This window comes from Stegostoma tigrinum, chromosome 11, assembly GCF_030684315.1.
Source record: "Stegostoma tigrinum isolate sSteTig4 chromosome 11, sSteTig4.hap1, whole genome shotgun sequence".
NCBI lineage: Eukaryota > Metazoa > Chordata > Chondrichthyes > Orectolobiformes > Stegostomatidae > Stegostoma > Stegostoma tigrinum.
Genome location: NC_081364.1, coordinates 4,780,030 through 4,797,209, shown reverse-complemented (window position 1 = coordinate 4,797,209; position 17,180 = coordinate 4,780,030). Strand labels below are relative to the sequence as shown.

At 44.8% G+C, this 17,180-nt stretch overlaps 1 protein-coding gene across 1 annotated transcript in view; it reads left to right on the top strand.

The window, feature by feature from the left end:
- Positions 1-16,737, top strand: part of eefsec (eukaryotic elongation factor, selenocysteine-tRNA-specific) — a 406,572-nt gene extending 389,835 nt beyond the window's left edge. Inside the window, exon 7 of the mRNA XM_048548098.2 lies at positions 14,471-16,737. Coding sequence (XP_048404055.1) covers positions 14,471-14,649 — 179 coding nt within the window. The 3' untranslated portion in view covers positions 14,650-16,737. The remainder of the gene's footprint in view (positions 1-14,470) is intronic.
- The last annotated feature ends 443 nt before the right edge of the window (positions 16,738-17,180 follow it).

The window sequence follows — 17,180 nt, the reverse complement described above, 5'->3', positions numbered from 1 at the left end:
GCCCTTGCCACCCTCAGTACTTCCTCGAAGTGGTGTTCGACATGAAGGATGAATGTTCCATTCTGAGCTGGGTAATGGGTGGTAGTCAGCAGGTGGGTTTCTCGCCTGCTCACACAAGACCCATGGGGTCTGCTGTTTCAGGGCAGCTGCTTCCTAACTGTACACTAGCTGCCGTCTGTGGTGGGTCTGCTGGGACAGGACATAATCAGGGATGGTGATGCAAGTTCCTGGCACATTGTCTGTAAGATACAACTCTGTGTGAACGACTCTGTCAGGTTGTTGCTTGGCCTGTCTTTAAAACTGCTATCCCAATTTTGGCTGAAGGTGGATTTTACAGGGCCAACAGGCCCATGTCATTTCTGGTGCCTAGTTCGATTCCAGGTGGTCTGTTGTTCCCCTTCCTTTCAATAATCCATGCTGGCAAACACTAGCCCAGTACCCCACTGGGCTCCTGCACTCTCAGAGCTACCATCCCACCTGCAAGATATTTAAAATCACTTCACGGGCTTTGGTGGAAATTAAAGATACTATTAGAACAAAATGAGGGAGCTTTCCATTGATCCTGTCAATGTTTCTCTTTCAGTTACATCATGATAAACTGGCATTTAATGTTTGTGGGATCTTCTTGAGCTTAATGGAATGACTGCAGTTGCCTCCTTGTCAATTGTCATTGCCCTTCAAACAAATTCATTCCAGGGGAGGGACCTCTTTTGTACTTGATCTTTTCAGTTTCTCCTACTTCTGTATCAGAGGGCATCTGCAATCAGATCAGAGTTAAAGTTAGGCTAGTCCACATCCGATTTGGGGCAAAGGAGTGGGACAGAAAGCCCTGGCTGACTTGGGAGTTTAATAAATGAGGCATTTAAAGTTGAACAGAAGACAATATGGGGAAGAGTTCCATCTTTTGATCAGAAGAGGTGAGTAAGTGACATGTGCATTAAAAAGGAACAAAGACCACTTGCACACAGAGCAAAAAAATCCTGTACAGTCTTTTCAAGTATTAAATAATTGCAAACAAAGCAGTGAGTATGGGAGCATTTGTTGCTGTCAACCTTCCAGTACCAAAGGCACGTTTTGTATCTTGGCTTTCATTTTGGGTAATCATGAAAGAATGCATGAAAACAAAACTCATTCCCAAGTGCTGTTTGTTGGTGCCATGATTAATTTAATCTTCAAACAGTTCAGCAAATTGCTTCCAATTGCTGGCGTCACTTTCATGTGGAAGGCCAGACTCTCTGAATGCCTCTGTCCAGCAATGAATGGGTCTGCTGCTTTTCAGTGGGAATGAAGCTGTTCCCAAACTGCTAGGAGTGCCTGTAATTGCTGTATTAATGGATCCTGGCCTCATAGGACACGTTTCGACAAAATACTTGTGCCTTTTTTTCTCCCTTATTCCCCTTTCACCTATTAAAGTGCATATCATTTTATGTATGTTTTAAAATTTTCATATCCACTCAGACCAAGCTTAATCTTCTCAGGAAATAGTCCCCTGGCACTTTCATATTGTATTTTGGAAACACTTCCCTGCATCGTAAGAGAGTGACCCAGGTCTTGCTGGAATGGTCATGGAATAGCATAAATAACAAGATACAACCATTCAATTTCCACCCTCCTTCAATTCAACTTTGTCTCCTATCTTGGGAAATCCTTGCACTGTAACTGATTTGAAGTATGAGTTGATAATGATGTGGTGAGAGCAGCATGGCATCTGAGAACCTTAGTGAATGACAGGACCATCAGCCTATCTCTTTAACAAAAGTGATTGAACTAATTTCCACTTCCCAGTTCCCGCTGGCTGCTCTCTCATTCCCCCCTTCCCAGTTCACACTGGCTGCTCCCCGATTCAAACAGCTGGAATCTCTTGTTTCACGATTGGTTCAATGTGATTTGGATGCTGTCTGCGAAAGGAATCTTCGAGGAATAGAACCGAGTGAAAGAAAGTGAGAAAGGAAAATAAGTGTACTGAAAGATAGAATCAAGTTTGTAAATTATAATAAAGTTAATGTAGTGAATGAAAGTAAAAGTCGAGCCAGAATGACTTGGATCTAAATCTCAGGAGCTGAAGTTCCAAAGTCCCAAGGTCATGTTTATCAGATGCAAAATGAAGCATTTTCTCTGAGCCAAACACAACAATTGCCGTCTAAATTTAAAAGGATTTTGAATTATTGAATTTGTGAAGCCTAGAAATTAACGTAAAACATTTTGCTGGTGGCAATGGCGTGAGTTATTTGTAGAACAGCATCTTAATTTGAAGACAGTTAGTCTCAGAGGGTAAGTATAACTGTACTGGCCCAAAATAAACAGTATACTTAGAATACCATAAACAGCAAATTATTAGCTAGTAATTAGTGTCTGCTGCTATTATGAGGGATACATTCTAAAGGTATCTCGCTGGGTAAATTGATTGATTTATTCATTTTCAGGACACGTGTCACTTACTACCAATCCCTCACTAACCTTGAGAAGTTAGCAGTGAATCACCTCCTTGAGCTGCTGAAATCCATGGAGTGCTTTAAATGCAGTCACTGTGCTGTAGGTGAACATGACAAGGCATCAGCCACAGGGCATCAGACCAAAAACGACAATGCTATATCTGCCCGGTTCTGCCTGTTTTTGCTCTGTTCGTTGTTCAAGGGATGTCACGGCAGCTGCTTATTCTAAAACAGCGCCTTTGGAACTTCGCCGGCCAGTCTGGCCAATAGCAAAGGTTAACACTGTTGCCGGATAGTGCCAGGGACCCAGGTTCGATTCCACCCCCAGGTGACTCTCTGTGTGGAGTTTGCGCATTCTCCCCGTGTCTGCATGGGTTTCCTCCGGGTGCTCCGGTTTCCTCCCACATTCCAAAAATGTGCAGGCTGGGTGGATTGGCCATGCTAAATTGCCCGTAGTGCTGAGGGATGTGGAGATTAGGTGGGTCAGTGTGGACTTGTTGGGCCAAAAGGCCCGTTTCCACTCTGTGGAGACTCTATGATCTTCTCAGGTCTATGAAGCCTTCACCGCAGCTTAACTTCCCATCTGAAGGGCCACATTCCCAATCATTCAGCCTCTGCCACTGCCACATCAGACCATGTGCTTTAGCTTTGGGTGTGGAATCCTGGGTCAGGTCTTGTCACGTCCCAAGCAACGAGCATGTGAAATCTGACCAGAACCAGCTCAATAGATCGCCACCCCTGCCTCTCCCAAAAAAATGAACCAGTGTTGAGACGCTGAATAACCAGGCTGTTTATCAGGCTAGACACTGCCCATGGGGAATTTGAAAGGAATAAAATAGCTTTTACTTTAGGTCAGTTGTGGATAGACTTATAATGGTACTTTGTACAGATTAATTACAGGTTGGAAGGTGTACAGAAAGAGAGCACATAGCTTCAGAACATGGGTACTTTCTGTGCAGGGATGCAAGAACATAAGAACTAGGAGCATCTAGGAGGCCATCTGGCCCATCGAACCTGCTCCACCATCTAATAAGATCATGGCTGATATTTTCATGGACTCAGCTCCACTCACCCGTTCACCCTAACCCTTAATTCCTTTACTGTTCAAAAATTGATTTGTCTTTGCCTTAAAAAACATTCAACGAGATAGCCTCAATTGCTTCACTGGGCAGGAAATTCCACAGATTCACAACCCTTTGGGTGAAGAAATTCCTCCTCAATTCAGTCCTAAATCTGCTTTCCCTTATTTTGAGGCTGTGCCCCCTAGTTCTAGTTTCATCTGCCAGTGGAAACTACCTCCCTGCTTCTAACTCATCTATTTCCTACATAACTTTCTATATTTCTATAAGATTGCCTCTCACTGTTCTAAATTCCAATGAGTATAGTCCCAGTCTGCTCAATCTCTCCTCATAAACCAAACCTCTCAACTCCCAAATCAACCCAGTGAACCCTTTCTCATGATGTGGAGGTTCCTGTGTTGGACAGGGTCAAAAGGCACAAAACACCAGGTTATAGTCCAACACGTTTATTTGAAATCACCAGCTTTTGAAGCGCTGCTCCTTTGGTGAAGTGAAGAAAAGCACAGGCACAGAATTTATAGGCAGAGAGATCAAAAGATCATACAAATGATGTGTGAATCGTGAGTGAAGGGGATGACCTATAATCCAACTAATTGAGGCAGAGAGATAGTAAGGTGGTTCTGGAGACAAACCATACGCTGGAATAACATGCTAGGTGTGAGACACATGCTGATAGTCTAACCAAAGTAACAAGTAATCCAAAACTAACTGAAGTAGAAAGATCATGACAAGTTGTCAAGGTGATGGTGTTGAAACAGGACAGTAAAGGAAGATTTTACAGATACAGAACAGTGTTGGGGTCACACGTAGCATGACATGAACCCAAGATCACAGTTGAGGCCGACTTCATGGGTACAGAACTTGGCTATCAGTTTCTGCTTGGTGATCCTGAGTTGTGTGTCTGGAAGATGCATTGTTATGATTTCGAAGATGCGTTGTTGTACATCTCAAAGGCCACTTTGGAGGATGGATACCCGAAGTTCAGAGGCTAAATGCCCTTGACCACTGAAGCGTTTCCCCACTGGGAGGAAACATTCCTGTCTCGGGATTGTTGTGCTGTGACAATTTGCCTGTTGCTGTGCGTCTACATGGTCTCACCAATATACCATGCCTCGGGGCTTCCTTACCTGCAGCATGTGAGATAGACATTGGCTGAGTCACGTGAGTATCTGCCATGAACATGTTGGGTGGTGTTTCCACATGTGAGGGTAGTGGCCCTGTCGACACTCTGACATGTCTTGCAGAGGTTACCATGACTGGGTTGTGTGGTGTTGTGGCCGATGAAGGTTGGGTAGTTTGCTGTGAACGATGGTCTGTTTAAGGTTTGGTGGTTGTTTGAAGGTGAGAAATGAAGGCGTAGGAATGATTTTAGTGAGATGTTCGTCATCATCGATGACATGTTGAAGGCTGTGAGGAACCTGGTGTAATTTCTCTGCTCCGGCGAAGTGCCAGACGACGAAGGGTCCTCTCTCATTCGTGTCTTATGTCCTTCTTCTGAGGAAGTCATTGTGGGTTTTCACTGTGGCACTTTGGAACTGGCGATCGATGAGCTGAGCATCGTATTCCATTCTTATGAAGGGTGTCTTTCGGCGTCTTTAGGTGCCTGTCGCGTTCCTCGTTGTCTGAGCAGTTTCTGTGTATACACAGGACTTGTCTGTAGGGCACGGCTTCTTTAACATGTTCTGTTCATTGATCTCTCTGCCTATAAATTCTGTGCCTGTGTGCTTTTCTTCACTTCACCTGAAGAAGGGGCAGTGCTGTGAAAGCTTGTGATTTTAAATAAACCTATTAGAGTATAACATGGTGTAGTGTGTCTTCTGACCTTAACCTTTCTCAAGTCAGGAGAACAAAAGCATTTTCAGCTGCTGCTTTCATCCTTGAGTAAAAAGGTTGTGTGTTCAGGTTCCACTCCTGAGCCCCGAGCAAAGCCTTGTGGTGCATTGGCAGTGTCCCTAACCCTGGACACAGGTGTGAGGACAACTATGTCAGGTTGTTGCTTGGCTGGTCTGTGAGGCAGCTACTCCACTTCTTGGCACCTGCACCCACAAGATATTAAGGAACACTTTGCAGAGCTGGATTTGCCATTATCGCTTCCAGTGCTTAGATCAATGCTGGATGGCCCAACTAGTTTCACTCATTTTCTTAGATTTCATAGCAGTTTTGAGACAACTGAGTGCCTGGCTCGGCCATTTCACAGGACTGTTATGAGACAGCCTCATTGCTGAGGATCTGAAATCACTTGTAAGTAACCAGACTGGGTAAGGACAGCCGTTTTCCTTCCCTAAAGGACATACATGAACTCAATGGTATTTTGTGATGATGAGCAATGAACTCATGATTGCCATGAGACCAGGTCTTGTTGAATTCAGATTTCACCATCTGCCATGATGGGATTCAAACTGGTGTCTCCAAAATATTAGCCTGGATCTCTGAATTATTAGTCCCGTGACAAAATCACTCTGTCCAAAGCTAGCAACCACTAGTATAAAATAGAAACATAATGAAGCATTTCCAAGAAACCTGTTTACCCAGAGAGTGATGAGAATGCTACAGTGCGCTGTAGTTAGAGAAATAGCGAAGATACCTTTAAGACCCAGCCATGTAAATGTGTGAAGAAGAATAATCAGAGACTGATATTTGACAGAGACACCAGCATTCCATTCCTAGATGCAGGAAAAGTGTTCCCAATAGTGGGGGAGTCCAGAATGAAGGGTCATAGTTAAAAAGTTAACGCCTTACCCTTAAGGACTGAGGTGAGGAGAGATGTCTTCGACCAGAGAGTGATGAGCCTGTGGAATTCACTGCTGCAGGTAGTGGTTGTGGCCAAAACATTGTGTTTTCAAGAAGGAGGTAGATAAAGCTCTCATGACTAAAGGATTAAGAGATATGGCAGGGGGGTAGACAGGATTGGGGTACTGAGCTCAAAGATCATCCATGATCATACTGAATGGTAGAGCAGGCTTGAGGGAGTGAATGGCCTACTCCTGCTCCTTCTTTGAATCCTGTTGGCCCAATGGCCTGTTCCTGTGTTGCACAGTCTAAGTAATAAAACATTCTGAATAATGAGCATGCTCTATCTATAGATTGGAACGGGTGTCTGCAGACGGGAGGGGAGGTGGTTGGTTTCAGACTGGTTTTGTTTTGAGAATTTGGCCAGTGCCCTGTGCTTTCAGACAGAAGCTGTTGTTGTGTGTCCTTGGTGCTGACACACACCTACAGGCCACGTTGCAATCGAAAGGCAGAGCACAAAAGGAAGGATCTGCAGGCACCACCACCCCCGACAGGCTCTACCTGTTTGGTTTCATCTGCAGGTGTTTTGCTTACATGGATCAGGTCTGTCGCCAGCTCAGGTGAGGGGATGGAGGCAGGGTGTGGGGCTGGCGGTGAAAGCTGATTTGTTACAAGATGAGTTGAGCAGTAGCCAACGACCGTGGCACCAGTGACTGTGCCGCCACCTTATCTCAGTCCGTGGGAATGTGAAGAGCAGAAAGCTGAACACGGCGCCTTATATCTGAGCTGAATCAGACTCCACACAACAGCAGGAATTCCAAATAACCTGCCGGCCGGTCAGGAGCATATCAAAACACAAGCAAGTGGATTTCAACTGTATTGCGTGGGAAGGATAAAAATAAAATGTTTCGATTGCCTTGGAACAGTTCCTGAACCTTGACTTCAAATAGTACAGCACACCAGAAGGCCATTCAGCCCTCACTAATTGGTACCCAAGTGGCTTTCCCTCAAACGCAAGCCTGAATACTGAGTTTGGGCGGGTTGTTTAACTCTGTCTAGGTTCTTCACAGGGAGGATGCATCAGGACAGAATCACAAAGCAGGAAGAGTTGAGTGTAAATTTATGGAGTGGTGTTAGGAAGAAGCAAAATGTGGAAATCCATGAGTGGTTGCGTTTGAATTGTAAGGTACCAGGCTTCGGATATTTTATTTTTTTTGAGTTCATTTGTGAGATGTGGATGTCACTGGTTGAGCCAGTATTTATAGCCTGCCCCGGTTACTCTTGAGATGATCATTTGCTGTAGTAAGACCGACAATGACATGAGGGAGGGAATTTCAGGATTTTGACCCAGCAACAGTGAAGGAACAGCGATTTATTTCCAAGTCAGGATGCTGAGGGGCTTGGAAGGGAACTTGTCTTTCTAGTAGATGGAAGGCAGAGATTCAACCCTTGTCATATCTGTTGGAGATAATCAGATGATATTGTACAGAGAAACACAGCAGCATCGAGCACACATTGCGATCCCAACACTGCAATTAGGTGATCATTTTGTTGATGGTGGTGGTAAAGAGAGAAATTGGTCATGTCTCATTTAATGCCAAAGGATCTTTAATATCAAACTGAAAAGGTGCCCAGAACCTCACGTTACCTTTTTCACAAGTTTCGTCTTCAATATTGCAGCCCTGTATCAATGCTGACTTGAACTGCCTGTTTTCAGCTATTTGTTTAGGATCCTGGACAGGATCCAGGACCTCTAACTCAGAGGTGGAAATGTGAATCACTGAGTCACACTCCACCCCAGAGCTTTTTAAAATCCTGTCGCGGGCAGTACACCACAGCAGGGCGTGGGGCAAAAGCCCTGGCACGGGGCACATGGTGGGGTTTGTGGATTTCGACCAAGCCACTGTGCCAGATGGTCAAATATGTGTCCAACTTAGGATGGCTTTTGGCTTCGAGGAGAATGTGGAGAAGGTGATGACCATTTATCAATCCTACTCCTGCCCCTTTTATTGGCCAAGGCCACAGGGCAGAGTACTCCCAATTTTTGGTTGAAACAGCCTTTTAATGAGCTGCTACCATGTATCCAGTAGATGCTCACTGCAGCCATAGTGTCACTTGCCTGACAGAAAAATCTTAGGTACCAACTTTATCGTAAGTATTTAAACAAAATGTTCAGTAAGCTATGACTGATTGCACAACAGTCTAATTATCACAAACTCCTTAAGAAATGTAATGCACTTTTACTTAAATAAACAGGGCTGCCTCCCTTAGTAATGTCTAGTCTTAATCCAGAAAGGGTTAAATCGGTTCAATAATGTTTATGGTTTGTAAATGTAGATCCCTTTGCTCATCATTAGTGATGGAAATTAGTACAGATACACAGAAATGTCCCCCAATTAGTGCCTGCATAATTCATGTATCGTGTCTAATGTGATCGAGGGACATTTTAAGCTGATTTCCTGATTTCTCCTGAAGTGAAAGGGAATATGGTTTTCTGAAACCAGAGAAATCCACAGAGGTAGATAGATAAAGTTGTGATGTACGTGGAGAATGCTGTCTGCCATGGTTCTTGCATGGATGGGGGTCTGTGATGAAGTCACTGTAATCTACAGACCTCTTGGCACCAGGGCCTTTGATTGACTCTGTTCCCTCTGGGTCAGATCCACAATGCCAGCCCAGTCTATTGCAATTTGCTTTTTAGCTCATGAGGGCAAGGTGGTTATCTGATTTGGCGGCTGGAGATAAAGCATGGCTCCACATATTCAGAATACCTGAACAGGGCCTTGTCAGCCTGCATACATGCTCACTGTTGTGTGTCAGCTCATCCTTGACTGAAAGGGCTTGGTTTGTGCCATATTGTCTACGGCCTGTTAGAATATGAGTGTGCCACAGTGTCGCGGAGCTGAATACCACAGCTATGTTTCAGCAAATTTGTCTCCCCGGTACCGGTAGACCTTTAACCCCTTCACTATCTTCTCGCTTTGATATATTTTAAAAATAAAAAGCCTCTCATTCCAGACCTGGATACCTTTAAGTGCAGCCATTGTTGTAATACAGCAAAGATAGGAGCAATTGGTATTCAACAAGCTCCTAAAAAACAGAACAGTGGTAATGGCTAAATTATTTGCTTTCTATTGATGTTGGCTCAGAGGTAGGTATTGTCCAGGACACAAAGGAAACTACCCCTGCACTCATTTGAAACGGTGTCAAAGACTAGCTAATCCATCTGAGAGAGTGGAAAGTCTTATCTGAGTGAATGTAGCACTTCCAAGTGTGCGGCATTCCCTCAGCACTGCTCTGGGAGTGTTAAGCTGCATTGTGAGCTCAGGTTTCTGGAGTGAGCCTTGAACCCGCAGAGAGGTGAGAATGTACAGCACATCGGACCCTGTGTCACCTTTGACGTCCTCACACCATCCTGACGCTGATACCTATTTCTCTTAACAACCAGTTCACAGACAGATTTACACACCTCTGGTGGTGGGTGGAACTTGAACCTGGGCCTCCTGGACCAGAGGTGCTACCTTTGCACCACAAGACGCCCCCAGAGTTAATGTTGCAAACTTGCAATTGCTCAGCCCTATTGAGGCAAATGTACACCCTGACACTTTTTACAGCCAGCAAAGTTTTAAGCACTGTTTCAGTCAGTGGGACAAAATGCAGGGTTGAAGGTGGTTAAAATTCTGGGAAAAGTAACGCCAATTAGAAATATACAGCCTGAGGATTTTGAAATCACATTAGGAGGAAGGAAGTGTGTGATGGTTCTCAGGCTCTGAGCTCTTTGGCATGCCTCTTCTATTGCACATCAGCAAAGTTTACATTTCTTAACGCATGCTTTCACAGGGCCAAAGATAGCGTAGACAGCAAGAAACTTCTCCCCTTCATGGAATGATCAATTACCAGGTGGCGTAGATTTAAGGGAAGGAGCAGGTAATTTAGAGGAGATGCGAGGAAAAATGTTTTCACGCAGAAGCTGGTGGGAATCTGGAGCTCACTGCCTGTAAGGTCGGGAGGGGCCAAAACCCTCAGAATATTGAAGAAGGATGTAGATGTACATTTGTAATACCATAGCAATACAAGACTGTGGGCCAAGTACCGGGAAATGGGACTAGAATAGTTCCCTGCATTTTTGATCAGTGCGAGTGCAATGAGCCAAGAGGGCCTTGTTCTGTGCTGTAGACCTCAATATCTCTGAGGGTGTGAGTGTCGCTGGCTGGGTCGGCATTTATTGCGCATCCCAGTTGCCCCAGAGGAGGTGGTGGTGAGCTGTCTTCTTGAGCCACTGCTGTCCATGAGGTTTAGGTAGACCCACAATGTTTCTAGGGAGAGAATTCCAGCAAACTGTGTTGATAAAATCAATAAATATTTGAAATACTCAGCAAGTCAGGCTGCATTGCTAGAAACAAACAGAGTCCCTGTTTGGATGAAAGGTCGCTACCATGAAAAATTAACTGTCTTCTCCACAGATGCTGCTCAACATGCCTGACATCTTCAGCATTTTTATTTCAAATTTTTAGCATCCACAGTATTTTGTTCTTGTATTGGCTAGGGTGATCAGTTCAGAACTTCAGTGATAAGGATAGATCAGAGAAGGTGGGACGGCCCTCCTTGGAGAGAAAAAGGCTGACAGGTGATTTGTTTGAGGCTTTCAACATCAAGAATGGGCTGGACTGAGTAGATGGGGGAAACCATCTGACCAAGTGAAACAAGAAGAATGAGGGGGGCAGACAAATGTGATGTGTGAAGGAAACCTTTCATTGAGGGAGTAGTGACGGTCTGGGATGCATTGCCTGGAAATATGACAGAGGCAGGTTCAATTGAGAGATTCAAGAGGGGAAGGGAATGGCTATTTGGATAGAAATGGTGTGTAGGGATATGAGGAAAAGGCAGGATATTGGCACTGGGTGATGATGCTCATTTCCAAGAGCTAGTGCAGGCATGATGGGTCAAATACCCACATCCTGTGCTGTAGCAATTCCGTGATCAGGGCAGTGATAAAGTTTTCCTCAAAGTTATCATGTTACCACTTTGAAGCAGTGCCTCAGAGAAGCCCTTTATACATCAATAGTTAGGACTCCATGCAGTATTCTGCTCAAATCGGGGCACCACACAATAAAATTCAGCACCTCAGAGAGTGCGGTTGTGGTTTCTTTGATTGATCCCAGCGATGAGGGATTATTTGGACAGATTGGAGAATCTGGGATTGCTCTCCTTAGCAAAGGTTTAAGAGGCGATTGCATAGAAATGTTCAAGCTTTCTGGTAGAAAGAAAACAAAATGGTTTCCACATGCAGGAGCACTGATAACCAGAGTACATAGATTTAAAATGATTCTCAAATGACTTTGAATAATTGGAGTGACATGGAATATCAAATGTTGCAGGACAGAAGGAGGCCATTCAGTTTGTCAAATCTGTGCTGACTCTCTGCAAGAACAACTTGCCTTGTACCATGCTGCACTTTTTTTTCCCATAGGCCTTGCAATTTTTGTTTTTTTTTTCAGATAATTAGTCCAGTTTTCTTTTTAAAGTTTTGGTTGAACCGGCTTCCACCATGCTTTCAGGTTTCTAGATCCTAACATCTTGCTATAAAAAAAAAGTTTCCTCATGTGATTGTTGCTTATAGGACATAGAACATTACAGGGCAGTACAGGCCCTTCAGCCCTCGATGTTGTGCCAACCTGTCATACCGATCTCAAGCCCATCTAACCTACACTGTTCCATTATCATCAATATTTTCACCATTATTTTCTAAATGGTGAGAAAATTCGTAAAGCAGAAGTGCAAAGGGATCTGGGAGTGTTGGTCCAGGATCCCCTAAAGGTTAACTTGCAGGTAGAGTCCGTGATTAAGAAAACAAATGCAATGTTGTCGTTTATCTCAAGAGGGTTGGAATATAAAAGCAGCGATGTGCTTCTGAGGCTTTATAAAGCTCTAGTTAGGCCCCATTTAGAATACTGTGTCCAAATTTGGGCCTCACACCTCAGGAAGGACATACTGGTGCGGGAGTGCGTCCAGCGGAGATTCACACGGATGATCCCTGGAATGGTAGGTTTAACATATGATAAACGGCTAAGGATCCTGAGATTGTACTCATTAGAGTTTAGAAGGTTGAGGGGAGATCTAATAGAAACTTACAAGATAATGTATGGCTTAGAAGGGGTGGACGCTAGGAAGTTGTTTCCGTGAGGCGGGGAGACTAGGACTCGTGGGCACAGCCTTAGAATTAGAGGGGGTAAATTTAAAACTGAAATGAGACGACATTTCTTCAGCCAGAGAGTCATGGGCTTGTGGAATTCATTGCCACGGAGTGCAGTGGAGGCCGGGACGTTGGATGCTTTCAAGGCAGAGATCGACAAATTCTTGATCTCAGAAGGAATCAAGGGCTACAGGGAGAGTGCAGGGAAGTGGTGTTGAAATGCCCATCAGCCATGATTTAAATGGCAGAGTGGACTTGATGGGCTGAATGGCCTTCCTTCCACTCCTATGTCTTATGGTCTTATCTGTTCATCCAACATAGAACATAGAACACTACAGCGCAGTACAAGCCCTTCGGCCCTCGATGTTGCGCCAACCTGTGAAACCAATCTGAAGCCCATCTAACCTACACTATTCCATGATCATCCATCTGCTTATTCAACGACCATTCAAATGCCCGTAAACTTGGCGAGTCTACTACTGTTGCAGGCAGGTTATTCCACGCCCTTACTACTCTGAGTAAAGAACCTACCTCTGACACATGTCCTATATCTATCAGCCCTCAATTTAAAGCTGTGCCCCCTCGTGCTGGCCGTACCTTTGCCAATCTGTGTCCTTTGCCTCTCGATCCTTTCACCAGATGACGTTCACCCGGGTGATCCCGGGTACAAAGGGATTGTCTTATGAGCAACGGTTAAACAGGTTGAGACTCTACTCACTGGAGATTAGAAGAATGAGAGCTGATCTCACTGAAACATAGATGATTCTTCAGGGGCTTGGCAGGGTAAATGCTGAGAGGGAAGGTCTAGGAGCAGAGGGCATAGTCTCAGAATAAAGTGACACCAATTTGATACTAAAATGAGGAGGAATTTCTTCTCCCAGAGAGTTGTGAGACTTGAAACTCCTTACCCCAGAGAGCTGTATTTAAGGCTGAGATAGATTCTTGACCAGTCAGGGAATCAAGGGTTTACAAGGAAAGGACAGGACTTGAGGAATATCAGAGCAGCCATGATCCTATTGAATGATGGAGCAGGCTCAAGGAGCCAAATGGCCTACTCCTGTTCCAATTTCAGATCGCCGTATGGGAATATTGTTCCTCTGTGCAGATCTGCCAACATCTCCAACAAATCCAGTTCCTAATCTTCTCTGAGAAGAACAGTCCCAGTTTCTTCGCACTTTCCATGTACTTCATGGACAGAGGCATTCTCATGATTCTCTTCCACAATCTCTGTCATGCCTTCATGTCCTTTGTATAGTGTGGGGCCTGAAATTGGACACAATTTTCCAATTGAGGCCAGGCCAGATCAGGCCAACAGCATGAGAAAGCAGCAAGTTGTTTGGGTTTGGAATGCACTCCCTGAGGCATGGAAGCAGATTCTGAAATAACTTTCAAAAGGGAATTGTTTGAGGACAGGTAACTGCTTGGCACGTTCAGAAATGTTTACCAAGTGTACTTCAGTGGGAGTCGGCAGAGTTTCAATCATGTTGGGGTTCTGAAGAAGGGTTGCTGGACACAAAACTTAAACTGTGATCCTCTCTCCCAGACCTTCTGAGTTTCTCCAGCACTTTCTGTGATTGTTATGGAGTGTGTATGGCTCAGAGCTAAAGTGGCTGATGTAAGAAACATTGCAGAACTCAATCAGCGTGTGTATGAAGTGTCCTTATTTGGATTCTTTCCAAATAACCCATCGCCTTTGGGCATGGAAAACCTTGAGTTTAAGCTTCTCATCGGATCTCTCAAACTTCTCCCAGGGCCTTTCTGCCTCTGTGGTCTCACAACCAGTCCCACAACCCTGTGAGATATCTGTGTTTTAATTCTGGCTGATTCCTTGATTTTATTCACGTGGCTATTTGCAGCTGTGCCTTACCCTGCCACACCCTGCCACCTCTCTCTCTCTTTAAGGCAGCCCCTAATGTCACATTACGGTTGTTAAATGATGTTTTCTACCACGGCTGAAAAGCATCTTGGGGCTACGTCAAAGATGCCATAAGTACTTCTTGTAAAGGTCCTTTCTAACTGTTGTTCTCTGCCCACAGATGGATTAAACCCAGAAACGAAGCAGCAGCTTGCAACATGCAGCAAGAAAAAATCAAAAGGAGGGAAGGGCGACTCAACGAAAGCTGAAGATGGGAAGCACGAAGCACAACCCATAATTATCACTTTGGCCTTTAAAAGATATGTATTTGATCCACAAAAGAAAATGATACAATCCTAAAGTGTTTTTGTAGCATAAATATGCAGGAGTGTGACTGGGAATGGGTTGAAGAGGTCCCCTTGCCTTAAAGCTCATTATTCTGGGGACAGGTTTCTGTGATTTCTGAAGGAATAAAATCAAAATTAATTCTTTAGATTGTCGAGAGATGTATTCTGTTTCAAAGTTATCAATTGAGATGGGCTTTCTCACAGTAACCCCTAAAGGTGCTAACTAGCGATAACACAGCCGGAGACACCGCTGTTGTCAGCGAGGTACCTTTTGAACTGCCTAGGTGTGACTGTCGGGCAGCTGATTGGCCATGTGGTGCAGGGCAAATTTGATTGTGGCCTCAAACGTGTACAGATCAGTTCACATCATCGGGAGTCAGGAGTGGGATAAAGACCGCGAATCTGGAAAGACAACACCAGCCTTTGTGTGGAGAGAGAGAAGCTCAAGGTCACATCTCAGGTCAATGACCTTTCAGGAAAACTGGAACTAGCTGGAGATGCAATAGGCTTTTCAGTTGATACAGAGGTAGGCTGGGAGAGTTGTAGGTGAACAAGTTGCAAAGTGTACAATAGGATGGGCTGTGGGAGGTTAAATGATGGAAGAGGAATAGTACAAGGCCAAAGCAGGTGGTAACAACGCACAAGGGATAAAAATGAAAGGTGGGTGGAGGGAAGACGGAAAGGGGAGCAACAACAGCTTTAAAAAGAAACCGAAGAACTACAGATGCTGGAAATCAGAAACAAACTCAGAAATTTCTGGAGATATCGAGCAGGTCAGGTGGAGAGAGAGCCGAGATAGTGTTTCTGATCCAAGGACCCTTCTTCAGAACTTCAGCGTAGACCAAGGTGGGAACCTGCTCTTGCTCAGAAGGCCTGTTTTACTCCACTCGCTTCATCATTGGGGACCCCAGCGCTAGGCTTGCCCTGCAGCCCTAGTGTTAGTGCAAAGGCCCCATACCTCATTGTAAAAGTGACAAGACCAGATCTATCCCAATTGTAGATCTGATTCTCATTTTGGAAGTAGCATAACCTTCCTACAGCAGTGACAGCATTACAGAAGCTGCACTGAGATCTGATTGGCACTGTGTTTAAAATGTAGATTGCCACACCAGCTAAATGACTGTATTCACTTCATGGTTTAATTATGAAATGAATTTGCAAATTGTTCAATATTATTGATACCAGCCATGTACTGAACTGCCCTGACATCCATTGGGTATAACATTATGTGAAATTTTAAACAAACTCTCTCCTCTCTCAGATAATAAAATGTGAGGCTGGATGAACACAGCAGGCCAAGCAGCATCTCAGGAGCACAAAAGCTGACGTTTCGGGCCTAGACCCTTCATCTCTCCTCTCTCACCTTTGTTTCATACAAACCACCATTCCCACAGCCACAGCAGGGAGTTCTCTCATTTTCCTTATAGATATTTATACCTAATGGGCTGGAACCACAGACAGAAGGTTAGTGTGTTTTGTTGTTCTCTCATGTTCCACTACAAAAGGCCTTCTGATGCACTGTCCTGGAATCCTGATGAACCTCCCCAACCTGCTGTTCCTGACCTAACAATTCCCTCTGCAGACTGTATCCTCCATCCTGATAACACACTGTGCTGGGTGGGATCTAGTGCAGACCTATTCATTCTGTTAACCTCCTGCCCCATTCCTGGACTCACTGCTTTCCAGACCATCCCCCCCCTGCCCCGAGCTCATTGTTCTTCCAAACACCAACCACCCCAACCCCCGAGCTCACTGTTGAGTCTCTTCCCCCCAGCCCACAGCTCAGAGGTTCTCCCCATCCAATCTCTCTAGCCATCCCCAAACTCTCTGCCTCCTGCGTTCCCCCCAACCCCCAAGCATACTGCACCACCCAAGTGTCTGGTTCCCAGCCTGGAGTTTACTATCGTCCCCCATTCCCACCCCCCCACCACCCTCAGTGCCCTCTTTCCCAGTGCTCACTCCACATTCAGGACCCACAGTGAAAGGTGATTTTGCGAGCGATGCTCTGCAGAACTGATAACATTGCCTACATCCTACAAATAAATACAAAACATTGAATCTGAGCTTGAGACTCCGGCGGCCATAGTGGTTTATACGCTGTAACCATATTGTAATTAAAGTCATTGTATTTTCCCTTTTGGGTTGAGTTTGTGTCATGCTTTCTCAGACAGGAAACATCGGAGCTTCTCACATTGACCACTTACTTCGCCAAAGTTCACTGATGCTCCAGTTCATAAATTCATGAAAACTGCCAAGTTTCACACGGGTGTGTCTCAATCCTCATAATCATTAAACCTCACCCAGCGTTTGGTTGGTCAGTCAGCCCTGGCTGTGGTACCAGGTTTCAAAGCCGTCTCTCAGTAATTGACTCCAGTGGGGATGAGTGTGATCTGTTTGGTATCTACAACTGCCTGTCCAACGTGTGAATGAAACAACTCCAGACTTCTGCTTGTAATTAGCAGCAAGACCAAGCATTCCCAACCATTTCTGAAGAGTTTTGTGTGTTTTTCCAATCTAATTTTCCTACTTTTTGAACTCCACTTT